Below are 27,685 nucleotides of genomic sequence, written 5' to 3'. Positions count from 1 at the left end.
TGCCACAAAACACATCGTGGAGGGAGGGATGGACAGAGGTGGAGGACCCCATTCTGTTTCTCTCTCCATGGATGCTGCCAGACTTGCTGAATAGTTCCAGCATTTATTTCAGTTTCCGGCTAAGATATCACAAACACCTCTGGCTTTTAAGGTGAGTCATTTACGATTCAAAAGGTTAACTCTGGGTGGCACCATGACACAGTGGTTAGCACTGCTGACTCACAGGCGCTAGTGGTTCTACGGTTATAGAATCCCTACAGTGCAGAAGGCGGGCATTTGGCCCATTGAGTCTGCACCGACCACAATCCCACCCTATCTATTTAACCTGCTAGTCCACCTGCCACTAAGGGGCAATTTTAGCATGGCCAATCAACCTAACCCGCACATTTTTGGACTGTGGGAGGAAACCGGAGCAGCCAGAAGAAACCCACACGGACACGGGGAGAATGTGCAAACTCCACACCGACAGCGACCCAAGCCGGGAATCGAACCCAGGTCCCTGGCGCCGCGAGGCAGCACTGCCAACGCACCGGGCCGCCCACCCTCCCTATTTTCTACTCTATGAAAAAATGGGGGGTGGGTGGAACCAATTGGAGTTGTTCTTTTAAGGAGCCAGCAACGGGGCCGAGTGGTCTCCGTTTGCTTCTGGAGGGTGCTATCCTTTCCCTTTCTTCCGTGGTTTAATGAACGCCCAATTTGTTTGTCATTACTCCCTCCCACGCACCCCTTCCCTGAACTGGGCTGCAGTTTCCGGGAGGGTTCAGGTTACCAAGTGCAGGGCAGCCCGAGAGGGTTGGCAGCCGCTCTGCTCTCCGGCTGGCTCGCCACTGGGAAGATGCTCTCGACCGCAGGCAGGGCGCTGTCCAGAGCGCTGCGCTTGTCCACTCGCTGCAGCCCGGGCTCCAAGCTGTACTGGTAACTATCAGCAGGATTGCACAGAGGAGAGGGGACGGGAATCACCTAACAAAACGTCTCGGTCAACTGAGAAAATAAAATCTCAAACCCGCAAAAGATAAGAGAAACCTACAGCTAAATTTCTGTGTATTTACCACGCTTACATTTATAATTTAAAAACCTCTCTGTTTTTTTTTTCTCCTAGTTTTCTTTTAAGATCTTACATTAAAACACGCGTTGGTTTATAACAATGTAAAAAATCTTGCCTGGAGAGTTTCGGTAAATGGTCACAAACAGGTCCAGCGAGAAGCTTAGGTTTCATTTTCTGTTGACCAGGAAGTGAATCATTTGCTGCACCCACGTTAATAACACAGCGGGGAAATTGCTGCCAAAACTCCCAAATAAAAGCAGGAAATGCTGGATTAATTTAGCAGGTCCGTCAGCATCGTGGAGGGTTAAGGTTTCCGTAGAATCCCCACAGAGCAGGAGGAGGCGATTCGGCCCATTGAGTCTGAACTGACCCCGTTCCCAGTAACCCCCTGCATTTACGGTGGCTAATCCACCTCGCCCACAACATGTTTTGGACACCGTTTAGTACGGCCAATCCACCTGACCTGCCCATAGAATTGTAGGTTCATAGATTCCCTGCAGCGCAGAGGGAGGCCATTTGGCCCATCGAGTCTGCGCCCACTCTTCAAAGGAGCATCTTACTCAGGTCCACCTCCTGCCCAATCCCTGTAATGCCATGCACGTACCCCGCTAATTCCCCCTAATTTACACATCTTGGGACACAAAGTCTTTTGGACTGCGGGAGGAAACCGGAACACCCGCGGGAAACCCACGCAGACTTGGGGAGAATGTGCAGACTCTGCACAGACAGTGACCCAAGCCGGGAATCAAACCTGGGTCTCTAACGCTACGAGGCATTGGTGTCACTACTTTGTGCAGAAGTCCCCCAACTCCCGCTTTGGAGGTTTGGCCCTCTACAACAACAACCTTTATTGGTATGGCACCTTTGAAATAAAAAAAATGCCCTGAGCAGTTCACATTAGCATTATATATAATATGATGCTAATCTCCACATATTGGATCAGACACTCCCTAAAGCTTGGTTTTAAAGGAGTGTTTTACAGGGGGAGAGTGAAGTGGAGAGATGGACAGCTATAAGGATGAATCCCAGAGTCTGGGGCCCAAGCAACTTAAAACCCAGCCCCCCCAACAGTTAAATTCAGGGTGGCTGGAGAGGGCAGAGCTAGTGGATGATGGATGTCTTGTGGGGTGGGGGGAGTGTTTGTGGGGTGCTGGAAGAGATTACAGAGACGGGGAAGGGGGGAGGTCACAAAGGGATTTGAAGACAAAGATGAGGATTTTAAAATCAAGGTATCGGGAGCCAATGTAAGTCAGTGAATACGGAGAGGGACAATAGGACTTGGTGCAGGTGAGCAGAAATTTCCTTCAGTTACGTGTCGGGGAGATTGAATCTGTTGCCTTCAGCCCCTGCTACAATCTCTGGTCCCTAGTCGTCAACTCCACCCCCGCCCATGGCAACCACCCGAGGCCCAAGCAGGCCGCCCACAATCTCAGCGTCATATTTGACCCCAAGGTGAACTTCTGAACTCATAGTCACATCATCGCCATGACCGTCCGCCTCCATCTCCTGGAATTCTAGCCCTTTGACTCCACCCCAGCACCCCCCGCCCCCGCACATTTAATCGCTGAACTATTAGTGGCCACGCCTAAGCTCTGGAATTCCTTCCCAAAACCTCTCCACCAATTTGTCTTTGTTTAAGATGCTCCCGCACGCCCCCTCAAAGGGGAGAGCAGCCTCTGGTCATCTGGGATTGTGGTGGCTTTGTAAACTACTTCTTTGACCGCGGTAGAAAATGTACATTTTAAAAAGGGACTGCTTCCTTCAGCCCATTGCATCAGGAAAGCAGGCTGGGGGAGATTTGCTTTATTTATGGTTAGTTCGCAAACTTTAATTAAGGGGCAAAGTGTGACGGATTGTGTGGAGACATAAGGGGCAAGAATTTACCGGGTGGCAGGACAGAGGGAGGAATGGCATTGCTTTGGTTGGCCAATGTGATGAGGCTGGCAGCTGCTTTGAGATAGCCTCTAGGCGGCTTCTGGTGGCGGGGATGGGGATCACATTTGGAGGTTCCATATCCCAAAGAAAGAGCCCGTGACCCAATGTTAGGGGCCTTCCCCAAAGCCCTGCCACCACCAGAAGGTTTTCACACCCCCCCCCCCGCCCCGATCACTGGGCCTGTCTTGGCTGCGTCAGTGAGAAAGAATTTCTTCCGTCTTTGCAAGGACACCCCAGCAGCAGCCACCTATACTGGCGGTCCTGCCCGGGTTGCTGGCCTTGTGGTTGGGTTGGCAGCATGGAGTGCCGGCCCACTGCCCTTGATTGGGTTGTGGGGGACTGGCAGCAGCCGATGAAAAGAGTGATTCCAGGAAGATTGTCACCTTGGTCCTTGTGCCCGCTCCTGCGGGCTTGCGACTCGCAATTGGTGTCAATATTGGGACTTAACCCCGCCAGTAAAATCCAGGCCAAGATTTTTATGGATTACATATGTTAACGTATATAATTTATTTATATATATATGTATGCATTAAATGTACATATATTGATAATCACACATGTTTAAAAATCACATAAGCTACAAGCTGCTTCTCACTCACACAGGGAAAGCTATGTGAAACACAGATCTTGATTAAAGCAGACCCAGATAAGAGTCAAGGACCATTCAACTGAACAATGTGCAGCCGCAGCTCATGTTTGCCCATTAGATCAAGGAACAATGGAATGGGAGGTTGATATACCATTGGTCAGCAATATAGCTCTCATTGCTTGATGATGTAACATGCAGAAGTTTAATAGGACATGATACCCTCATGTATGCATGAGGTAACCTTAATCAATAAACATGAGTGGGTAGAGGCAACTTCTATGCCTCGATTGGTCTATACTAATCACTTGTAATCAGATTTGAAACTATAACTGCTTGTGTATTTTCTGAATTTCTGACTGGCCTTGATGATTTAAGTTGGAGTCCTATAGCTACAGTCTTTAATACATTATCTCCGTGACTTGGTGTGGCTACTTGAAGGGAACAACAAATAAAATTATGGGTTGAGGGAGCTAGGTCTCTTCTCCCTGGAGAGACAAGGGTTGAGAGGCGACCTGATAGAGGTTTATAAGATGTTGAGAGGAATAGATAGGGTGGATTCTCAGAGGCTATTTCCCAGGGCTGAAATGGTCGCTACGAGAGGACACAGGTTTAAGGTGCTGGGGAGCAAGTACAGAGGAGATGTTAGGGGAAAGTTTTTCACTCTGAGGCTGGTGAGTGAGTGGAATCGGCTGCCATCGGTGGTGGTAGAGGCGAACTCGCTGGGGTCTTTTAAAAGACTTCTGGATGAGTACATGGGATTTAATGGCATTGGGAGTTACAGATAGTTCTATGGCTTGGTAGGTATAGATGTGATCGGCGCAACTTGTGGGCCGAAGGGCCTGTTTGTGCTGTTGTGTTCTATGTTCTACGCTCTAAAACATCAAAGTAACATATATGAATGAAAGAGAGAACTTGCATTTATTTAGAACTGCTCACAACCCCAGGGCATTGCAAAGCACTTTTCGTAACGGAAGTATTTTTTAAAGTGAAGACATTGTTCTAATGCAGAAAACGCAGTTAGCAGGTTACGAACAAAAAGATGGTTTTGGTTACATAATCTGTTGCTCAGTGTTGGACCAGTTGTTAATTTTAGATTTGCGATTGGGAGATTTAGTTAGTTCAAGGAATCTGAGGTGAAGGCGGGTACGTGGAGTTAGGTCACAGATCATCTGTGCTCTCATTGAATTGCCCTGAGGGGCTGAATGGCCTTCTCCTGTTCCTAGGTTGGAGATCTTCTCTTCTTTGAATACCTCCTGACTACTCAAAGCCTGTCCACCATCTACACTCGTCAGGAGTGTGATAGAATACTCTCTACTTGCCTTGATTGACTACAGCTCCAACAACGCTCGAACTCGGTACCATCCAGGACAAAGCCTCCTGCTTGATTGGTGCCCTTTCCACAAACATTCAACCCTTCCACCACTGACACACAGCAACAGCTCTGTGTACTTTCTACAAGATGCATTGCAGAAACTCACCAAGGTTCCTTCAACAGCAGATTTCAAGTGTGAGACCTCTATCATCTAGAAGGACGAGGGCAGCTGATACCTGGGAACGCCATCACCTGGAAATTTCCCTCCAAGTCACTCACCATCCTGACTTGGAAATATATCACAGTTCCTCCAATGTCGCTGGGTCAAAGTCCTGGGACTCAATCCCTAACAGCACTGTGGGTGTACCTACACCTCTGGGACTGCAGTGGTTCAGTAAGGCAGCTCACCACCACCTTCTCCAGGTCAACTAGGGTCGGGCAATAAATGCTGGCTCAGCCTGCGATGCCCACGTCCTGTGAATTAATACATTTGAAAAATGATGCCACGTATCTTTTACATCCGCCCATGCAGGCTACCTGGGCCTCAGTTATATATCTATATATATATCATAGAATCCCTACAGTGCAGAAGGAGGCCATTCGGACACCAAGTCCGCACCGACAACAATCCCATATAATGTAAATTTATATACATGTATATAAATATCTATATAGAATGTTTTTATATATTATGAAATTAAACATGCTGATTTTTAATTTCTTTTTGTTCCAGCACAATAACCTCTGCAAAAATAGAAGTTAATGGGGTTCACCTCCATTATCAACAAACAGGGAAGGGGGATCATGCCCTCTTGTTGCTCCCTGGGGCACTGGGTAAGTTTGCAGTTTTGTCATCTTTTGACTTGGCAGATCAGAATTTAACAAAAGTTTTGCCAAACCGGTCAGGTTAGTGCTAATGTTTCAGATGTTATAGATCTTCTGTCTACAACATACTATTTAAAAAGTTGATAATTACGTTCAACAACAATTACCTCCGTTCTTATAGCGCTGTTAGTGCATGGTCTAGTCAAATATCTCACCACATTACACAGCAGTGTTGTGAAGCAGGATATGACCCTGAGCCACATAATGCAGATATCATTTGATTTGATTTGATTTATTAATGTCACATGTATTAGTATACAGTGAAAAGTGTTGTTTCTGGCACACCATACAGACAGAGCATACCATTCACAGAGAAGGAAAGGAGAGCGTGCAGAATGTAGTGTTATAGTCATAGCTAGGGTTTAGGGAAAGATCAGCTTAATGCAAGGTAGGCCCATTCAGAAGTCTGATGGCAGCAGGGAAGAAGCTGTTCTTGAGTCAGTTAGTACGTGACCTCAGACTTTTGTGTCTTTTTTCCCAATGGAAGAAGATGGAAGAGAGAGTGTCCGGGGTGCATGGGGTCCTTAATTATGCTGGCTGTTTTGCTGAGGCAGCGGGAAGTGTAGACAGAGTCAATAGATGGGAGGCTGGTTTGTGTGATGGATTGGGCTACATTCATGACCTTTTGTAGTTCCTTGCGGTCTTGGGCAGAGCAGGAGCTGTATCAAGCTGTGATACAACCAGAAAGAATGCTTTCTACGGTGCATCTGTAAAAGTTGCTGAGAGTCATAGCTGAAATCTCTAATTTTCTTCTGGGCCTCAGCTATTTACCATTTATATAGATGATCTGGAGGAGGGAACCGAGTGTAGGGTGTCGAAATTTGCTGATGACACCAAGATTGGGGGAACGGCAAATTGTGCGGAGGGTGTGGAGAGTCTGCAGAAGGATCTAGATAGGCTGGGCGAATGGGCCAGGAAATGGCAAATGGAATTTAATGTTGGCAAGTGTGAGGTGGTCCACTTTGGTAGGAAGAATGGTAGGAAGGACTATTACTTACGTGGCGAAAAACTGCAGCAGGCGACGGTGCAGAGGGACCTCGGGGTCCTTGTGCATGAGTCGCAAAAACCCAGCTTGCAGGTGCAGCAGGTGGTCAGGAAGGCGAATGGGATGCTGGCCTTCATAGCGAGGGGGATTGAATATAAAAGTAGGGAGGTCTTGCTGCAGCTGTATAGGGCATTGGTGAGGCCGCAGCTGGAGTACTGTGTGCAGTTTTGGGCGCCGCACCTGCGCAAGGATATTTTGGCCCTGGAGGGAGTGCAGAGGAGGTTTACTAGGCTGATACCGGAGTTGAGGGGATTGAGCTATGAGGAGAGGCTGAATAAACTAGGCTTGTACTCGTTAGAGTTTAGAAGAATGAGGGGAGATCTCATTGAGACGTATAAGATGATGAATGGGATGGATAGGATAGAGGTGGAGAGACTCTTCCCGCTCAAAAAAGACAGTAGGACTAGGGGGCACAGCCTCAAGATAAAGGGGAGGCGGTTTAGAACGGAGTTGAGGAGGAACTTCTTCACTCAAAGGGTGGTGAATCTCTGGAATTCTCTGCCCGTTGAAGTGGTGGAGGCTGCCTCGCTAAATATTTTTAAGAAGCGGGTTGATGGGTTTTTGATAAGAGAAGGAATTAAGGGTTATGGGGAGAGGGCGGGAAAGTGGAACTGAGCCACGACAGATCAGCCATGATCTTATTGAATGGCGGGGCAGGCTCGAAGGGCTAGATGGCCTACTCCTGCTCCTATTTCTTATGTTCTTATGTTCTTATGTTCTGAGAAAGTAGAGGTGTTGGCGGGCTTTCTTAACTATAGTGTTGGCATGGGGGGAACAGGACAGGTTATTGGTGATCTGGACACCTAAAAACTTGAAGCTCTCGACCCTTTCTACTTCGTCCCCATTGATGTAAACAGGGGCATGTTCTTTACGCTTCCTGAAGTCGATGACAATCTCCTTCGTTTTATTGACATTGAGAAATTATTGTTGCTGCACCAGTTCACCAGTTTCTCTGTCTCATTCCTGTACTCTGTCTCGTCATTGTGTGAGATCTGATTCACTATGATGGTATCGTCAGCAAACTTGAAAATCAAATTGGAGAGGAATTTGGCGACACAATCACAGGTGTACAAGGAGTATAGGAGGCTGTTCAGCAAAGGTTTGGTCAATGAGGAGTATCTTAAAAGAATGAAACAAGGTAGAGAGGTGACAAATGGGTGGGGCAAGGTCACGGAGAGTGACCTTGTCTGCTGCCATCAAACTTATCTCAAATCTTGACAAGCTTTGACAAAGGGTCATCTGCACTCAAAACGTCAGCTCTTTTCTCTCCTTACAAATGCTGCCAGACCTGCTGAGATTTTCCAGCATTTTCTCTTTTGATTGCTGGGTGTATGTTTTGTCCTATGTTGCTTCTCTGAGTACTGTGGAGTAATGAGTGCAGCCCTATTGGAAGATATCATTCCGGTTGGGATTGGATGAATGGCCAGTTAACAAAACCATTTTCCCCTTCCAGGAAGCAGCCAGACCGATTTTGGACCTCAGCTTAAGTCGTTGAACAAGGAACGTTTCAGCGTTGTTTGCTGGGACCCTCGAGGCTACGGGCACTCCATCCCTCCGAAACGAGAGTTTCCTTTGGATTTCTATCATACGGATGCGAAAGATGCGGTGGATCTAATGCAGGTTTGTGAATTGCACAAATACCCTAAGCTGGCCACTGCTGCACGACCTCTGGCCATTGGTTACGAGTGGCACAGAGCACACTTTGAATTCTGATGCAATTGGCAATGTTGTAAAGTCCAGTGTCCGGGCACAACTGGCAATGGAACTCTGAGCACCTTGGGGAATGTGCAATCCTACAAAGCGTTCCCTGAAGTATTTGTTTAGCTCTTTAATTTTTATTTATCCCTCTTTTACAGTAGATATCAATCCAAAATGAAAGGAGAGAAAGAAAGTTCAGTCAGACAGAGAGGAAAAATGGATGGAAAATGAAAGGTAATAGAATTTAGGTAGATCATTTCAGTAATAAAAGGAGAGAGAGTTTTCCTTTTTATATCAGAATTTGAAATCAGTCAGCAGTCAGCAAGTGGTTAGAATCTGGAACATTCTGTCTGTGAGGTGGTCAAGAGTTAAAATTTTTAAAGTTTATTTATTCGTGTTACAAGTTGGCTTACATTAACACTGCAATGCAGTTACTGTGAAAATCCCGTAGTTGCCACACTCTGGTAAATGTTTGGGTACACTGAGGGAGAATTTAGCATGGCCAATGATTTGATTTATTTTTGTCACATGTATTAGTATACAGTGAAAAGTATTGTTTCTTGTGTGCTATATAGACAAAGCATACCGTTCATAGAGAAGGAAACAAGAGTGTGCAGAATGTAGGGTTACAGTCATGGCGAGGGTGTAGAGAAAGATCAACCGAATGTAAGGCAAGTCCATTCAAAAGTCTGACAGCAGCAGGGAAAAGCTATTCTTGAGTTGATTGGTACGTGTCCTCAGACTTTTGTACTGTTTTCCCGAAGGAAGAAGGTGGAAGAGTGAATGTCCAGGGTGCGTGGGGTCCTTAATTATGCTGGCTGCTTTACCAAGGCAACAGGAAGTGTAGACAGAGTCAATGGATGGGAGGCTGGTTTGCGTGATGGATTGGGCTACTATTCACGAGCTTTTGTAGTTCCCTGCGGTCTTGCGCAGAGCAGGAGCCCATACCAAAGCTGTGATACAACCAGAAAGAATGCTTTCTATGGTGCATCTGTAAAAGTTGGTGAGAGTCGTAGCTGAATCTTCTGAGAAAACAGAGGCATTGGTGGGCTTTCTTAACTATAGTGTCAGATTGGGGGGACCAGGATCTAACCATGCACCTAACCAGCACGTCTTTCAGACTGTGAGAGAAAACCCCGGAGCACCCGGAGGAAACCCACGCAGACATGGGGGAGAATTTACAGATTCCGCACAGTGACTCAAGCCAGGAATTGAACTCTGGCGCTTTGAGGCAGCAGTGCTAATCACCGTGCTGCTGTGGTTAGAATCCAGAACAGTCTTGTCTGAGAGGTGATCGAGAGTGGTTAGGATCTGGAATGCTTTGTGTGCAAGGTGGCCGAGGCAGATTCAATCAAAGCTTTCAAAAGAGAGTTCCCTAATTGTTTGAAAAGGAACAAGCTTGCAAGTTGATAGGGTACTCGGCAGGAGAGTGGGACTGGGTGAGCTGGCATGGAATGAGTGAGCTGAATGCAGTGCTGTAACCAGTCCAGAATTCAATGATTCAATCAAATCTTTAGTCACAGAGAAATGGAGTTCAAACACAGGGCCATTCTTCTGCAGATCCTTCATATAACTCAGGTTAGATTGCAATAGGAGTATTGCATGCGGTTCAGGTCACACTTTAGGAAGAATGTGCGGGTCCCTGAGGGAGTGCAGAGCAGATTTACCAGCTTGGTTCCAGGGATGAGGGATTTTACCTACAAGTTTGGGTTTTGAAGAGATCTGATTGTTCCCCTTGGAGCAAAGGAGATTGAGGAGAGATTTGAGGAAGCATACAGGGTTAGGACAGGTTTAGACAAGGTAGATAAGGAAAAACTCTTCCCATTGTCTGATTGTACAAGCACTAGTGGGACACAGATTTAAGATCCTGGTCCTGAGGTACGGTGGGGGGAGGGAGGGAGAGAGGGTGTGAAATAACTTCTTTAAGCAGCGAGTGGTACTTGCTGCCTTATAGGGTGGTGGAAATAGAGACCGTGAGGATTACAGGGATGGAATGGGCAAATGGATTGACTGGATTGCTGCGCAGAGAGCTGGCATTGGCTCGATGGGCAGAATGGTGTGTCTGGAAAATTAGACACTTCAACCAGTTTACACTAAAATCTCTTTACCCAAGTGTCCTTATTTACCAGGTGAACAAAAGGCCAGGACTCAGTTCATAGTTCAACTTAATTTTATTAACAAGCTCAATAAATGCTAACACAAAGTTTCTATTTCCAAATGATCTTAGCCCCATTTGTCTAAGATTCTAATACTACCTGTGCCAATGAACTTGATTGAGTCATGGATTCAATTCTCTGAGATTCTGCCATCTCGGAGTCCTCACCTTCAAAGGCGATTCTTGAACACCCTCTTCCATCCATCTCTGAGTTGCCGCTGAGTCTTTCTGTAGTCATCTTCTCTGCAGCTCATGCTGAGTCTTTGCTGGGGGTGGTCTCTTCTTATCTCCCTCTTTGTGCCCTTCTAGAAGGTTCTCTGGTTTCCAGCCAATGAGGTTACTGGACAGGGGTAGCAGTACCCAATGAGGTTGCAAATTCCTTATTTGGAAGATGCCAGATAGGTGACAATCGCCATATATGCATATTCTACACAGCCCCCTTCCAAATAAGGTCATGGTGAGAACCTGAGGAGTCAAATAGTCCAGCCAAATCCTGGGAATACACAAACCATCTACCAAATATGGTCAGGGTCAAGTCCTTCTGATCTCTGCTCCTGGGACATGCCCTGGCTGGCTCTGCTGTATGTTTTTGATCACAGCCTGTCTGGGTTCCTAGCGATCCTCGTTGTAGGAGCTGTCTGCAGAAGCAGTTTAGAGTGTTCAGTTGTCCATTGGGCTTACGATTCAGGCTGTTGGCCAACCGGTCACAATGGGGTGACACAGTGGCACAGTGGTTAGCACTGCTGCTTCATAACCCCAGGTACCCTAGTTCGATTCCCAGCTTGGGTCACTCTCTGTGTGGTGTTTGCACGTCCTCTCCGTATCTAAATGGGGTTCCTCCAGGTGCTCCAGTTTCCTCCCATAGTCCAAAGATGTGGTAGGTGTGTGCATTGACCATGCTAAATTCTCCCTCAGTGTACCCGAACAGGCGCCGGAGTGTGGCGACAAGGGGATTATCACAGTAACTTCATTGCAGTGTTAATGTAAACCTACTTGTGACACAAATGAATAAAGTTAAATTAAACTTAAACTGGTTTCATTCTGTGCCACAATGACGCAATCTCACAAGGGAGGCGCTAGCCTTGTGGTATCGCTAGACTATTAATCCAGAAACTCAGCTAACGTTCTGGGGACCTGGGTTCGAATCCCACCAAGGGAGATGGTGGAATTTGAATTCAATAAAAAAAAAGCCTGGAATTAAGAATTTACTGATGACGGAGAAACTATTGTCGATTGTTCACTAATGTCCCTTAGGGAAGGAAATCTGCCGTCCTTATGTGGTCTGGCCTACATGTGACTCCAGAGCCACAGTAATGTGGTAGACTCTCAGCAACTAGGGATGGGCAATAAATACTGGCCAGCCAGCGATGCCCATATCCAATGAATGAATTTAAAAAAACATGGCAAAATCTCAGGAATGTTGCCATTCTTTCCAGGCGCTGAACTTCAGGAGATTTTCTCTTGCGGGTTGGAGTGACGGTGGAATATCTGCTCTGATTGCTGCCTCGAAATATCCCAACCTGATTCGCAAATTGGTTGTGTGGGGTGCAAACGCCTATGTTACTCAAGAAGACATAAAAATTTATAACGGTGAGTATGCAGATTTGGTGGCAATATTATAAGAAATACTTACAGAGAATAGTGTCCCTCCCCTGACCAACTACCTCCCCCCGTCACCTCAGCATCACCATTTTCCAGAGGGTCAGAAATTCATTTCCTCAGATGGGTGAGTCTCTTGTGGAGGTACGACAGGCATTTGTATCTCGTTGAACCAATTAAAATGAGGCCTGAGGCCCAACTTGAAACTGGCCTCCAGTTTCTGGTTTGGGCCTGCGCAGCCTCTGGGACACTAGGCCCGAAAACATTTCTACTTTATGCTTTTTTGCTTTTAAATCTCCCTCACGGCAGACAGTGCTGTCATTTTAGAGAGGAAATTCTAAAGCCCTTGCGTGAGAAAGATCCTTCCTCAACTTGAACTCCAAATTCCCTGGAGTTGATGAAACAAAATCAGTCACGGGCAGTTGAGAAGTGAATTGTTTTAGGGCTTGTATCTTCTTCCTTTATTTTCCCTTGTGATTTTAAAATCCCATTTGGACCCCATACAACGGGACTTCAAACTGAGGGTCATGATTCTCTCACAGTGCGGTTATGAGATGAGAGTTTGGGGGTTGTGAGCTCTGAAGCATCAATGGCAACTGTGGAGCTTTGACTGAATTCTAAGAGCTGCAAAGTCCCTTTAAAATTCTCACTTTTAATAATGGTTCATGGCCTAAGTGATCAATATTACAGGCCTGATTCCTGCTCTATGAAGACAGTTATAAAGGTACGTTTTGAAAAATCACTTAAAGATTAAACACTCCAATTCTTGCTCACTCTCACAGGTCCACCCTACCCCACCCTCCCAAGTCTTCCATACAATCTGACAGGGCAGAAGGAGGCCATTTGGCCCATCTGCACCTGCCACAATCCCACCCAAGCCTTATCCCCATTACCACATACATTTACCCTAGCTAGTCCCCCTGACACTATGGGGTAATTTTGGCCAGTTCACCTAACCTGCACATCTTTGGACTGTGGGAGGAAACCGGAGCGCCTGGAGGAAACCCACGCGGACACAGGGAGGATGTGCTGACAGACAATGACCAAACTGGGAATCGAACCTGGGTCCCTGGCACTGTGAGGCAGAAGAGCTAACTCTGCTGCTCCTTTCCCAGCTCCCATTGAGGGGTGGTAGGGAGGGGCAGGACTCGCTGCAATTTTCAATTCTGGAAATGGGGGTCACAGTGGGACACATTGCTGTAGAAAAACTGCTGCCTAAGTTGCAATGATTAACCTTCACCTGTATTGGTCTCAAATGAAAGGTGACCATTTGGGGAACAGCTGGATTACTTTCCAACTGTTCAAAATCGGGTAGAGCGGTGGAGAATCAGTGAAAATTAGGTGAGGGGGTGGAGCTTTTCATTTGATCCCCATACCTATAAGGGCTACATCAGATAAAGGGTGAACAGCTGCCTTTTTATTCACTTGTGGGACGTGGGCATCGCTGGCTGGCCCAGCATTTATTGCCCATCCCTAGTTGTCCTTAGTTGAGAGTCAACCACATTGCTGGCCAGGTGCGACACAGTAGCAGAGTGGTTAGCACTGCAGCGCCAGGGGCTCAGGTTCAATTCTGGCCTCAGGTCACTGTGTACGTGGAGTTTGCACTTTCTCCCCAAGTCTGCATGGGTTTCCTCCGGGCGCTCTGGTTTCCTCCCACAGTCCAAAGATGTTCAGGTTAGGTTGATTGGCCATGCTAAATTGACCCTAGTGTCAGGGGGATTAGCAGGGTAAATGTGCGGAGTTATGGGAATATGGCCTGCGTGGGATCGTGGTTGGTACAGACTCGATGGGCTGAATGGCTTCCTTCTGTACTGTAGTGATTCTATAATCAATGATTGCTGTGGCTTGGAGTCACATATAGGCCAGACTCACTAAGGGCAGCAGATTTCCTTCCCTAAAGAACATAGTGAACCAGGTGGGTTTTTCCGACAATTGGTAATGGTTTCATGGTCATCAGTAGATTCTTAATTCCAGATTTTTTTTTATTGAATTCAAATTCCATCCGGATTCGAACCCGGGTCCCCAGAACGTTAGCTGAGTTTAATAATTAATTAATAATTAATAATTTAGTGATAATCCCGCTTAGCCATCAACTCCCCCTGAATCCTTGCTGTTCTGCCGCTCCTAAATGACAGCGATATAAGGGAAAGTAGTCAGGGTTAAACCTCTGGGAGGGGTGGCACAGCACCCACCAATTTGGTGTGGTTCCCCCACCCTCTCTGCAGTATTGCCCAGTAGCATTTTGATGCTCGCTAAACCTGTGGCGATCAGGTCACATGATACAAACAATACGCAAATGAACAAGTGACTCTCAAAACCATTCCCCAAAGCCGAACTGGGATTGAGGGACAGGTCTAAAGGTAAGTGACAGTGCAGCTACACGACATGAACTGCAGCTGTTGAAGAAGGCAGCTCACCCCCATCTTCTTGAGGGCAATTAGAGATTGATGCTAGCCTAGTCAGCAATAACCACATCCTGTGAACAGATTTTTTTTTCCAAAAATATACTTTATTCACAAAAATCTCAAGTAATCTATTGCAAATGTACAGGGCTTTGAGCAGCAAACAAGGTGGAATCAAAACATTTTTACAGATCTGTCCAAATTACAGTGACTACATTTCAATACTTAAAAACTATATCCATGTCTCAATATTTACAGATTTGTGCTAATTACAATGATTACATTTCAATACTTAAAACTATATACATGCCTCAATAAATTACTGTGTGCCGTTAGTGCTCAGATTGGCACACAGCTACGCAGGTCGAGGGTATTCTGCAGTTCCTGGGCCCTCGGTCTGCCTCCGTTAAAAGGCCTTACAGTGTGGCCTTTCCCCATTGTGCCTTTGCGGCGGCTGCCCCAAGCTTCAGCCCGTCCCTCAGCACGTAGTCCTGGACCTTGGAATGTGCCAGTCTGCAACACTCGGTCGAGGACAGTACTTTCAGCTGGAAGATCAGCAAGTTTTGGGCGGACCAAAGTGCGTCCTTCACCGAGGTGACGACCTTCCAGCAGCAGTTGATATTTGTCTCGGTGTGCGTCCCCGGAAACAGCCCGTAGAGCACAGAGTCCTGCGTCACCGAGCTGCTCGGGACGAACCTTGACAAATACCACTGCATCTCACTCCAGACCTTCTTTGCAAAGGCACATTCCACAAGGAGGTGTGCGACCGTCTCATCAGCCCCGCAGCCGCTTCGAGGGCAGTGTGCGGTGATGTTGAGACCTCGAGCGTGCATAAAGGATCTGACGGGGAGTGCCCTTCTCACCACCAGCCAAGCCAGGTCTTGGTGCTTGTTTGTCAGTTCTGGTGATGAGGCGTTCTGCCAGATGACACTGACAGTCTGCTCAGGGAACCATCCGACAGGATCCGCCGTCTCCTTTTCTCTCAGGGCCCCAAGGACGTTACGCGCTGACCACTGCTTAATCGCCGTGTGGTCAAAGGTGTGTTTGCGGAAAAATTTCTCCACGAAGGACAGGTGCTGCGGTACGGTCCAACTACTCGGAGTGTTCCGCGGCAGTGTGGCCAGACCCATCCTTCGCAACACTCGGGACAGGTAGAACCTCAAAAAATAGTGGCACTTGCTGTTGGTGTACCGAGGATCTACGCACAGCTTGATGCAGCCGCTCACAAAGGTAGCCATCAGGATGAGGGCGGCGTTGGGAACGTTTTTCCCTCCGTTCTCTGGAGATTTGTGCATCGCCTCCCTCCGGACGCGATCCATCTTTGATCTCCAGATAAACTTGAAGATGGCCCTCGTCACTGCTGCAGCGCAGGATTTGGGGATAGGCCACACCTGCGCCACGTACAACAACACGGGCAGCACCTCGCACCGGATCACCAGGTTTTTCCCTGTCATGGAGAGCGAGCGTTGCTCCCACAGGCCGAGTTTCTGCCTGGCTTTGGCGATGCGCTCCTCCCAGTTTTTGATGCATGCCCCTGCCGCTCCGAACCATATCCCCAGCAGCTTCAGGTAATCTGCCCTGACGGTGAAGGGGACAAAGGATTTGTCGGCCCAGTTCCCAAAGAACATGGCCTCGCTCTTGCCCTGGTTGACTTTGGCTCCCGAGGCCAGCTCGAACTGCTGGCAGACCTGGAGGAGCCTGTGAACAGACGAGGGGTCCAAGCAGAAGACAGCCACGTCATCCATGTACAGGGAGGCTTTGACCTGCGTGCCTCCGCTGCCTGGGATTGTCACCCCTTTGATGCCTGGGTCGCTTCTGAGGGCCTCGGCAAAGGGTTCAATGCAACACACAAAAAGGACGGAGGAGAGAGGGCAGCCCTGTCTGACTCCAGACCTGATTTGGAAGCTATCTGTTTCCCACCCATTGACTGAGACTGCGCTACTGATGTCTGTGTAGAGCAGCCAGATCCAATTGCGGATTCCCTCCCCAAAGCCCATTTTGGAGAGCACACTGTGAACAGATATTTAACAAAAACTTAACTGCAACCGCAAAACAATATTTTTAGTAACAGCAACTAGTCACTACACAGCATCCGACTGAGACACCTTTATTACATACCTTAACAAGGCTGCAGTCCTTCAGTGATAAGGATTGTTTTCTCCTGCAGGATTTTTTGCTTCATTTTAACATGGCGATGGATTGCATTAGACAAAACTGTGTCCCCAGTCAAATGGGATGTTCTTATAATGAGCATCAACTCACCGCATATGTTAGTCACCACTGAGTCAAAGAGGTTTACAGCATGGAAACAGGCCCTTCGGCCCAACTTGTCCATGCTGCCCAATTTTTATCATTAAGCTAGTCCCAGTTGCCTGCATAGGGCGCACGTTCCTCCATACCAATCTTGACCATGTAACTGTCTACTTGGCTTTTTAAAAGACAAAATTATACCCAGTTCTACTATTACCTCTCATTCCAGACACTCACTGCCCTCTGTGTGGAAAAAATTGCCCCTCTGGATTTTGTATTTCTTCCCTCGCACCTTAAACCTATGCCCTCTAGTTTTAGACTCCCCTAACCTTTGAGAAAAGATATTGACTATCTAGCTGATCTACCCGCCTCATTATTCTATAGACCTCTATACGATCACCCCTAACCCTCCTATGCTTCAGGGAAAATAAGTCCCAGTCTATCCAGTCTCTCCTTATAACTCAAACCATCGAGTCCTGGTAGCATCCTAGTAAATCTTTTCTGCACTCTTTCTAGTTTAATAATGTCCTTTCTGTAATAGGGTGACCAGAACTGTACACAGTATTCCAGGTGTGGCCTTACTAATGACTTGTACAACACCACAGCTCCCATATCTGCTGCAGAAGTAGCCACATCTCATTCAGCACCTTTTGTTCAGTTTGTTATTGATATCTCTGGAATGTAGCTGCCCCTTTAGCAGTGACTCTTCATTGATATAATGGAGGGGTATTTCACTGCAGGCCGGCATTTTGCTGTCTGCTACTGGACAGGCATCCAATGGGACACTCCCACCTCATCTGCAAACAGACCAAAATGCCCCTCTCCGCACGCTGAACCCTGACCCCACCCTGCTCCTGCAGCACACCTGAAGGAAAGACTCACATTTACGTAGCGCTTTTCACAACCGCAGGACACCCCAGAGACAAAAATGGTTCGGCACAGCCAAGAAGGACCAAAAGGCCTGTTTCTGTGCTGTAACATTCTGTGGTTCTGTGGAAGTAAAGTAGAGGAGAGGGTGCAGGTACAGGAAGAGGCCAAGGACGTCCCAATAATAAAGGGAGTAGGGGGAGTAGCGTTCCTTCAAATAGGGTCCAGGTGAAGGCTGGGATAAAGACACTTTATCTGAATGCACGAAGCATTCGGAACAAAGTGAATGAGCTGGTGGCGCAGATCAGCACAAATGGATATGATCTGGTGACCATTACAGAGACGTGGTTGCAGGGTGACAGGGACTGGGAGCTGAATGTCCAGGGGTATCAAGTTTAGGAAGGATAGGCGGGAGGAAAAAGGCAGGGGGGTAGCTCTGCTGATTAAGGATAGCATCAGGGTGGTAGTAAGGGAAGATATAGGCGCCAAAGAGCAGAATGTGGAATCGTTGTGGGTGGAGATTAGGAACAGCAAGGGGAGGAAGATGCTGGTGGGTGTCGTCTATAGGCCCCCAAATAATGAGCTGGAGGTGGGGCAGGGTATAAATGCGCAAATAAATGCTGCGTGCAGGAACGGAACGGCAATAATTATGGGGGATTTCAATCTACATATTGATTGGTCGACCCATGTTGGACGTGGCGGGCTTGAGGAAGAGTTCTTGGAAAGCTGCCGGGATAGTTTCCTTGAACAGTGTGTGTTGGAGCCGACGAGGGAGCGAGCTATCTTAGATCTGGTGTTATGTAATGAGGCGGGTAGAATTAGGGACCTTGTGGTGAAGGATCCTCTTGGGAAGAGTGATCATTGTATGGTGGAGTTTCTGATGCAGATGGAGGAGGAGAAAGTGGGTTCCCGGACCTGTGTCCTCTGTTTGAACAGAGGGGAGTACGATAAGATGTGAGAGGAATTGGCGAATGTAGATTGGGGGAGCAGATTGGAAGGTAGGTCTGCTGAGGAACAGTGGAGGATCTTTAAGGAGATCTTTCTTGGTGCTCAGCAGAAATTTATTCCGATGGTAAAAAAGGATCGTAGGAGGTGAAGGAAAGTGTTAAATTAAAAGCGGAGGAATTTAGAGTAGCTAAGAGCAGTGGGCGAGAAGAGGATTGGGATAGGTTTAAATGTCAACAAAGATTGACAAAAAAGTTGATAAAGGAGGGTAGAAGAAGCTATGAAGCTGGGCTAGCGCTTAATATAAAAAAGGATAGCAAGAGTTTTTATAAATATATAAAAAGGAAGAGGCTGGCTAGGGTGAACGTTGGTCCCTTAGAGGATGAGAAAGGGGACCTAGTGGTAGGGGATGGGGATATGGCTAAGGTCTTGAATAACTTTTTTGTTTCTGTCTTCACGGAGGAGGACGTGAATAATTTGCCGGGTGTTAGCGATGGAAAGGTGGTAGGACTGGAGGGTCTTAATGACATTACTGTTACTAGAGAGGTGGTGCGCGACAGACTGGAGGGGCTGATTGTGGACAAGTCCCCAGGACCGGATGGAATGCATCCGAGGGTTCTGAAAGAAATGGCGGAGGTTATAGTGGATGCCTTGGTGGTTATTTTCCAGACGTCGCTGGATTCCGGGGAAGTGCCGGAAGATTGGAAAACGGCTAATGTTACGCCGTTGTTTAAGAAGGGTGCCAGGCAAAAGGCGGGGAATTATAGGCCGGTTAGTTTAACGTCTGTGGTAGGTAAAATGTTAGAATCCGTCATTAAGGAGGAAATTGCGAGGCATCTTGAAGGGAATTGCTTGATAGGGCAGACGCAACACGGTTTCATTAAAGGGAAGTCGTGTCTGACAAATTTACTGGAGTTCTATGAGGATGTGTCTAGGGCGGTGGATAGAGGAGAGCCGGTGGATGTGGTCTTTCTGGATTTTCAGAAGGCGTTTGATAAGGTACCTCACAAGAGGTTACTGCAGAAGGTCAGAGGACATGGAGTTGGGGGTAGGGTGTTAGCGTGGATAGAGGATTGGTTGTCAAATAGGAGGCAGAGAGTGGGGGTCAATGGGTGCTATTCGGATTGGCGGTTGGTGACTAGTGGGGTGCCCCAGGGGTCGGTGCTGGGGCCTCAGCTATTTACCATTTATATAGATGATCTGGAGGAGGGAACCGAGTGTAGGGTGTCGAAATTTGCTGATGACACCAAGATTGGGGGAAAGGCAAATTGTGCGGAGGGTGTGGAGAGTCTGCAGAAGGATCTAGATAGGCTGGGCAAATGGGCCAGGAAATGGCAAATGGAATTTAATGTTGGCAAGTGTGAGGTGGTCCACTTTGGTAGGAAGAATGGTAGGAAGGACTATTACTTACGAGGTGAAAAACTGCAGCAGGCGACGGTGCAGAGGGACCTCGGGGTCCTTGTGCATGAGTCGCAAAAACCCAGCCTGCAGGTGCAGCAGGTGGTCAGGAAGGCGAATGGGATGCTGGCCTTCATAGCGAGGGGGATTGAATATAAAAGTAGGGAGGTCTTGCTGCAGCTGTATAGGGCATTGGTGAGGCCGCAGCTGGAGTACTGTGTGCAGTTTTGGGCGCCGCACCTGCGCAAGGATATTTTGGCCTTGGAGGGAGTGCAGAGGAGGTTTACTAGGCTGATACCGGAGTTGAGGGGGTTGAGCTATGAGGAGAGGCTGAATAAACTAGGCTTGTACTCGTTAGAGTTTAGAAGAATGAGGGGAGATCTCATTGAGACGTATAAGATGATGAATGGGATGGATAGGATAGAGGTGGAGAGACTCTTCCCGCTCAAAAAAGACAGTAGGACTAGGGGGCACAGCCTCAAGATAAAGGGGGGGCGGTTTAGAACGGAGTTGAGGAGGAACTTCTTCACTCAAAGGGTGGTGAATATCTGGAATTCTCTGCCCGTTGAAGTGGTGGAGGCTGCCTCGCTAAATATTTTTAAGAAGCGGGTTGATGGGTTTTTGATAAGAGAGGGGATTAAGGGTTATGGGGAGAGGGCGGGAAAGTGGAACTGAGCCACGACAGATCAGCCATGATCTTATTGAATGGCGGGGCAGGCTCGAAGGGCCAGATGGCCTACTCCTGCTCCTATTTCTTATGTTCTTATGAGGAGAGATAATCAGTCGTGGATAACGAAGGAGGTAAAGGAGAGTATCAAATTAAGAGCTGATGCGTTTAGAGTAGCTAAGAGTAGTGGGCGAGAAGAGGATTGGGAGAGGTTTAAATATCAACAAAGAATGACAAAGAAGTTGATATAGAAAGGAAGGATAAACTATGAAGCTAGGCTAGTGCTAAATATAAAAAAGGATAGTAAGAGTTTTTATAAATATATAAAAAGGAGGAGGCTGGCTAGGGTGAACGTTGGACCCTTAGAGGATGAGAGGGAGGATTTAGTGGTAGGGGATGAGGAATTGGCTGAGGCCTTGAATAACTTTTTTGCTTCGGTCTTCACGGAGGAGGACGTGAATAGTTTGCCGGGTGTTAACGATGGAAAGATGGTAGGAGTGGAGGGCCTGAATGAGATCATTGTTACTAGAGATGCAGTGCTCGAAAGACTAGAGGGACTGACGGTGGACAAGTCCCCAGGACCGGTTGGAATGCATCCAAGGGTTCTGAAGGAAATGGCGGAGGTGATAGTGGATGCCTTGATGATTATTTTCCAAACCTCGCTGGATTCCGGGGAAGTGCCGGAAGATTGGAAAACGGCTAATATTACGCTGCTGTTTAAAAAGGGTAGCAGGCAAAAGGCAGGGAATTATAGGCCGGTTGGTTTAACGTCTGTTGTAGGAAAAATGCTTGAATCCGTAATCAAGGAGAAAATAGCGAGGCATCTTGAGGAGAATTGTTTGATAGAGCAGACGCAGCATGGTTTCGTTAAGGGGAAGTCGTGTCTGACGAATTTATTGGAATTCTATGAGGATGTGTCTAGTGCGGTGGATAGATGGGAACCGGTGGATGTGGTGTTTCTCGATTTTCAGAAGGCATTTGATAAGGTGCCGCACAAGAGGTTGTTACAGAAGGTTAGGAGGCATGGAGTTGGGGGTAGGGTGTTAGCTTGGATAGGGGATTGGCTGTCAAATAGGAGGCAGAGAGTGGGTGTCAATGGGTGCTATTTGGATTGGCAGTTGGTGACTAGTGGAGTGCCCCGGGGATCGGTGCTGGGGCCTCAGCTATTTACCATTTATATAGATGATCTGGAGGAGGGAACCGAGTGTAAGGTGTCAAAATTTGCTGATAAGTGGAACGGCAAATTGTGTGGAGGGTGTGGAAAGTCTGCAGAGGGATCTAGATAGGCTGAGCGAGTGGGCGAGGACCTGGCAGATGGAGTACAATGTTCGCAAGTGTGAGGTTATCCACTTTGGTAGGAATAATGGTAGGAAGGACTACTACTTACAGGGCGAAAAGCTGCAGCATGCTACGGTGCAGAGGGACCTGGGGGTCCTTGTGCATGAGTCGCAAAAACCCAGTCTGCAGGTGCAGCAGGTGGTCAGGAAGGCGAATGGGATGCTGGCCTTCATAGCGAGGGGGATAGAATATAGAAGTAGGGAGGTCTTGCTGCAACTGTACAGGGCACTGGTGAGGCCGCAGCTGGAGTACTATGTGCAGTTTTGGTCGCTGCACCTGCACAAGGATATTTTGGCCTTGGAGGGAGCGCAGCGGAGGTTTACTAGGCTGATACCGGAGTTGAGGGGGTTGAGCTATGAGGAGAGGCTGAATAGCCTGGGCTTGTACTCCTTAGAGTTTAGAAGGATGAGGGGAGATCTCATTGAGACATACAAGATGATGAAAGGGATGGATAGGATAGAGGTGGAGAGGTTCTCCCCGCTCAGAAAGGACAGTAGGACTAGAGGGCACAGCCTCAAGATAAAGGGGGGACAGTTTAGAACGGAGTTGAGGAGGAACTTCTTCACTCAAAGGGTTGTGAATCTCTGGAATTCTCTGCCCGTTGAAGTGGTTGAGGCTACCTCGCTAAATATATTTAAGACGCGGGTTGATGGGTTTTTGATAGGCAAGGGGATTAAGGGTTATGGGGAGGAAGCGGGAAAGTGGAACTGAGCCACTTCAGATCAGCCATGATCTTATTGAATGGCGGGGCAGGCTCGAAGGGCTAGATGGCCTACTCCTGCTCCTATTTCTTATGTTCTTATGTTCTTAAAGGGTTTTTTGGAGCCAACTCACTGTTTGCAATGCAGGAAATGAGGCAATCGGATTGGGCACAGCAAGATCCCAATGTTGTTATGAACAGGTAAAGTGAAAGTGAAGGGAGTGCCTCGGTTTAACATCACAACCACAGTTGGCACACCTGTCAGTGCTGCACTCCTGCAGTACTGCGCTGGAGTGTCAGAATTGATTTGTTGGTGCTCGCGTGCTGGACTGGGACTTGTGCCTCAGAGGCGAGTGCTCTGCCTCTCAGTTGGATGTGAAAGATCCAATTTCAGTGTGAAAGGCATTATTTTGAAAAGGAAGCTGGGGAGATTCCCCTGAGGTCCAAGCCAATATTAATCCCTTAATCAGCATCACAAAAACAGATTTCCTGCTCATAACGACATTGCAGTCTGTGGGATCATGCTGTGCCCAATCTGATTGCCTCAATTCCTGCATTGCAACAATGGCTGGGCTCCAAAATACACTTCCCTCTGGGATATCCTGCGGTTGTGATAGGCGCTATGTAAATGTGAGTCTTTCCTTCATGTGTGTTGCAGGAGCAGGGTTGGGGCTGTATTCCTCTTTCAGCTCAGCCCCACGGGGGCCCGAGCTAGTTTTGGGGGGCAGCGTGTTGGGGCATGCAGGGAGAGGCACTTAGAACCAGGACTGAGACAACTCAATACCGAAAATCCAACCTCACACGTGAAACCTTTCCCCTTTCTGTTCATGACTTCCTCAATGTGGGTGAAACGGGGAACTGACCCCAGACTGAGGGATCGAATCTGAACCTTGGTCTCACTGAGCACCCTGGTTAATTTTTACCTTGTTTACTCACTTGGAGTTACAGCCAGACCTCTCTGTTTCCAAAAACTTTCCAGCATTTCACTGTAAAACCTGGCACATTCAAAAATGTTATTAAAGTGTGATCATGTGATGTTTCTGCACCAACTATACTTAATGTTAAAACCCTCAAACACACACTAATGCACAGGTTTTAGACAGTTATTATAAGATGTTTATAAAATAACAGTGCTTCACCCTACTTTAAGACCATAAAATATAGGAGCAGAATTAGGCCATTTGGCCCAACAAGTCTGTTCTGCAATTCAGTCATGGCTGATACGTTTCTCAACCCCATTCTCCTGCCTTTTCTCCATAGCCTTTGATCCCCATACCAATCAAGAACTTATCTATCCCTATCTTAAATACACTCAATGACCTGGCCTCCACAGCCTTCTGTGGCAAAGAATTCCACAGATTCACCACTCTCTGGCTGAAGAAATTCCTCCTCATCTCAGTCCCCTTACTCTAGGGCTGTGCCCTTGGATCCTAGTCTCTCCAACTAATGGAAACACTTTCCCCACATCCACTCTATCCACGCCTTTCAATACTCTGTAAATTTCATCTTTCTAAACTCCGTCGGGTACAGATCCAGAGTCCTCAGACGCTCCTCTTATGTCAAGCTTTTCATTCCCAGGATCATTCTCCTCTGGACTCTCTCCAAGGCCAGCACATCTTTCCTTAGATAACACGGTCCAAAATTGCTCACAATATTCCAAATGTGGTTTGGCCAGATCCTTATAAAGCCTCAGCAGCACATCCCTGCTTTTGTACTCTAGTCCTCTCGAAATGAATGCTAACATTGCATTTGCCTAATTGCTGTGAAGACTTTGTCCTTTCTGACTGAGAATATTGAATATCACATTTGTTCTCCGAACAGATTTCTCCAGCATTATCTCGGTCTCCACCCATGATGACGCCAAGTGGCAGAAGCTGGTCTGATCATGATATTATAATTGGATACTCAGCCAGATGGCGAATTTATGAAATTCGATGCAATTCCTATCCTTGATAATTGGTTTCTTTACAGAACACGACATCACATCTTGTCTGCCTCCTACTGTACCTACCAACTAAAGTCTCTCTTTGTAAATAGTCTAAGCACTTAACAACCAATGTCTTTCCTCTGTGTGTCTTAATATAATAAACACACCTTTTTAACGCTTTATGTCTTTTGTCTGGTGATCCTGCTGTTTTCCCGGTGAGGTTACAATGGGAGACCGGGAGAACAGCCTGGAATTTCCCCGTTAATAAGCGAGGGGATTAAGGGTTATGGGGAGATGGCGGGAATGTGGAACTGAGACACGACAGGTCAGCCATGATCTTATTGAATGGCGGGGCAGGCTCGAAGGGCTGGATGGCCTACTCCTGCTCCTATTTCTTATGTTCTAATGTTCTTATTCCTGCTTGATTCCAGCTGTTCGCGATATCTCAACATGGAGTGAAAACATGAGAAGGCCCCTAGTGGAGATGTATGGGGCTGAATATTTCGCTAAGACCTGGGCTGACTGGATAGATGGTGTCAGTGAAATTAAACAAAAAGCGGACGGTAAGATCAATGGTGGAGAGGAAGATCATACTGGATTTATAAGATCGCAATAAGTTCAGGGAACCTGAGGAAATTCTTGTGTATAAATCTGGAAGAATAATTTACAACCTGAAGGAATAAGACTCGTTAACTTGTTTGTTTTCTGGGTAGGAGAACTTAATTAGCAATGGTGGCACAGTGGTTCGCACCGCTGCCTCGCAGCACCAGGCATCCAGCTTCAATTCGCGGCTTGGGTCACTGGCTGTGTGGAGTCTGCACGTTCTCCCCATGTCTGGCTGGGTTTCCTCCCAGGTGCTCCAGCTTCTTCCCACTGTCTGAAAGACATGCTAGTTAGGTGCATTGGCTGTGCTAAATTGTCCCTAAATGTACCCGAACAGGCGCCGGAGTGTGGCGACTAGGGGATTTTCACAGTAACTTCATTGCAGTGTTAATGTAAGCCTAACTTGTGACACTATTTAATAAACCTTAAAATTTTAATCATTACCATATTATTAAAATTCACACACGTAATTCCCAGACTTAACTTTCCGTGGCAAGTTTAACAGACAGTTAATGTGCAAATTCGGCAGGGCAGAGAGGCGGGGAGTGGCGGGGGGAGGTGATCAGATGCTATTTGCAAGAAATAAATGGAAGAATGATACAATTTGTCCGGCAAATTCTGGAGATAGACGATTTGCAGTGTTGCATCTCTGAAACTTGCTGACGGATTTGCATATTAATAATGGCCCATGCCCATTAACAGGCTCATTACTTTTTGAATACGATTCTACTCATAGGAATATAGAATCCCTACAGTGCAGAAGTAGGCCATTCAGCCCATCAAGTCTACACTGACCACATTCCCACCCAGGCCTTATCCTTGTAACCCCACACATTTGCTAATCCCCTGACACTAAGGGTCAAGTTAGCATGGCCTAACCTGCACATCTTTGGACTGTGGAAGGAAACCGGAGCACCTAGAGGAAACCCACGCAGACACGGGGAGAACGTGCAGACTTCGCACAGATAGTGACCCAAGCTGGGAATGGAACCTGGGTCCCTGATGCTGTGAAGTAGCGGTGCTAATCGCTGTGCCACCGTGCTGCCTCTTCCTCATTCAGGTCCAGAGTGATATGATGTGCCATTCCTATGTTTTCATTTTGGGTCAGAAAGGGACTGTGCTGATAAATTCTTTGCAATTGTTGGAAATCCGAGGAAATTGGATGGGCACCCAAGTGAGAGAAGTAAACTTGTTGAATGGCTGTGTGGGTAGAGCAGGAGGAATGGACCTGACTACAGAGAGCTGGCATTGGCTCAATGGCTGAATGTTCTCAGTTTGTACCATAATGACTCTATAATTAAAAATTAGCTCTACCTGGACAGAACATTTGCAAAATTTGAAAAAGAACTTGATATTTTAATAGGTTTTCAGTACGAGAGAACCTGTAAGCATAAAAAGCTTGAGTGCTTTTCAACAAAATTCTGACTTGTCATCCCACACACACCGTGTTCATGTGCGTTTCTGCTGCAGGAGATGTTTGTAAGGATGCTCTTCCACAAGTCAAATGTCCCACACTCATAATTCACGGAGAGAAAGACCCTATGGTGCCGAGGTGTCACGCAGACTACATACACAAGCACGTCAAGGGCTCCAGGTGAGGCTATGTTCAGTGTGTTGTTGATTGAATGGGATGGGAGATTGGTGATTTTAGGGGGAAGGGAGGGGGGTACTGGGATTCCACAGGGACCAATTCTCTAGTCAGTGCAGAGGGAGCCTATTTGGCCTACTGGGCCTGCAGCAACAACAATCCCACGACAACCTGAACTTTGCTGTACCGTCTTTCACACTTCTCATCTCTCAACTGTAATTCTGTTTGTTTTTAACATTTCTGTCTACAGACTGCACCTGATGGCAGAAGGCAAGCACAACTTACACCTGCGTTTCGCCCAAGAATTTAACAGCCTTGTGGAAGAATTTTTATTGTCGCAAGACTGACCGTTTGTGTGTCAAGGCCAATATCTTAATCTGAAGGCAGTCACATTTCTGTAACTGGAGCGTTGTCAATGAAAATAAGATTTGGGTTCAGACGCTACAGTGTCACTGCTCTTGAATCAAACACAAAGATCACCTGTGCAGGCCGATCATTTAAAAATAAATACCTATTAAAAGTGAACCCTGCCTTTGAGTTTTCTAAGTCCCTCAAATATTAGTTCCAAAAAGAAATGGGGAAATTTAATATGTTCTGCTGTTCCTATGCACAACATTATATACTGTATCTTTATATAGAATATAGTGTTTCTGGCTGACACTACCCTGATTTTGAAGTTCTCATCCTTGCTTCCAGATTTCTCCATGGTTTCACCATTCCCTATAACAGAATCTCTA

At 47.0% G+C, this 27,685-nt stretch overlaps 1 protein-coding gene across 1 annotated transcript; it reads left to right on the top strand.

The window, feature by feature from the left end:
• The first annotated feature begins 743 nt into the window (after nucleotides 1-743).
• On the top strand, nucleotides 744-27,685 carry bphl (biphenyl hydrolase like). Its single transcript, XM_080215307.1, has 7 exons — nucleotides 744-915; nucleotides 5,615-5,715; nucleotides 8,265-8,431; nucleotides 12,101-12,254; nucleotides 25,189-25,320; nucleotides 26,831-26,954; nucleotides 27,199-27,685. The coding sequence occupies exons 1-7, from the start codon at nucleotides 836-838 to the stop codon at nucleotides 27,293-27,295; spliced, it is 855 nt and encodes a 284-aa protein (XP_080071433.1). The 5' UTR covers nucleotides 744-835; the 3' UTR covers nucleotides 27,296-27,685.

The sequence above is a fragment of the Carcharhinus amblyrhynchos genome, chromosome 2 (assembly GCF_965287045.1).
Source record: "Carcharhinus amblyrhynchos chromosome 2, sCarAmb.v2.hapA, whole genome shotgun sequence".
In the NCBI taxonomy this organism is placed as follows: Eukaryota; Metazoa; Chordata; class Chondrichthyes; order Carcharhiniformes; family Carcharhinidae; genus Carcharhinus; species Carcharhinus amblyrhynchos.
Note: the sequence above shows the minus strand (reverse complement) of the source record. Positions and strands in the feature narration are given on the sequence as shown.

Bases quoted from the DNA above. Each gene is read 5' to 3' on its own strand.
- bphl (XM_080215307.1), top strand. From the start codon at position 836: ATGCTCTCGACCGCAGGCAGGGCGCTGTCCAGAGCGCTGCGCTTGTCC. The intron at 12,255-25,188 runs GTGAGTATGCAG...GCTTGATTCCAG, and splicing joins AGACATAAAAATTTATAACG to CTGTTCGCGATATCTCAACA. The intron at 25,321-26,830 runs GTAAGATCAATG...TTTCTGCTGCAG, and splicing joins AATTAAACAAAAAGCGGACG to GAGATGTTTGTAAGGATGCT.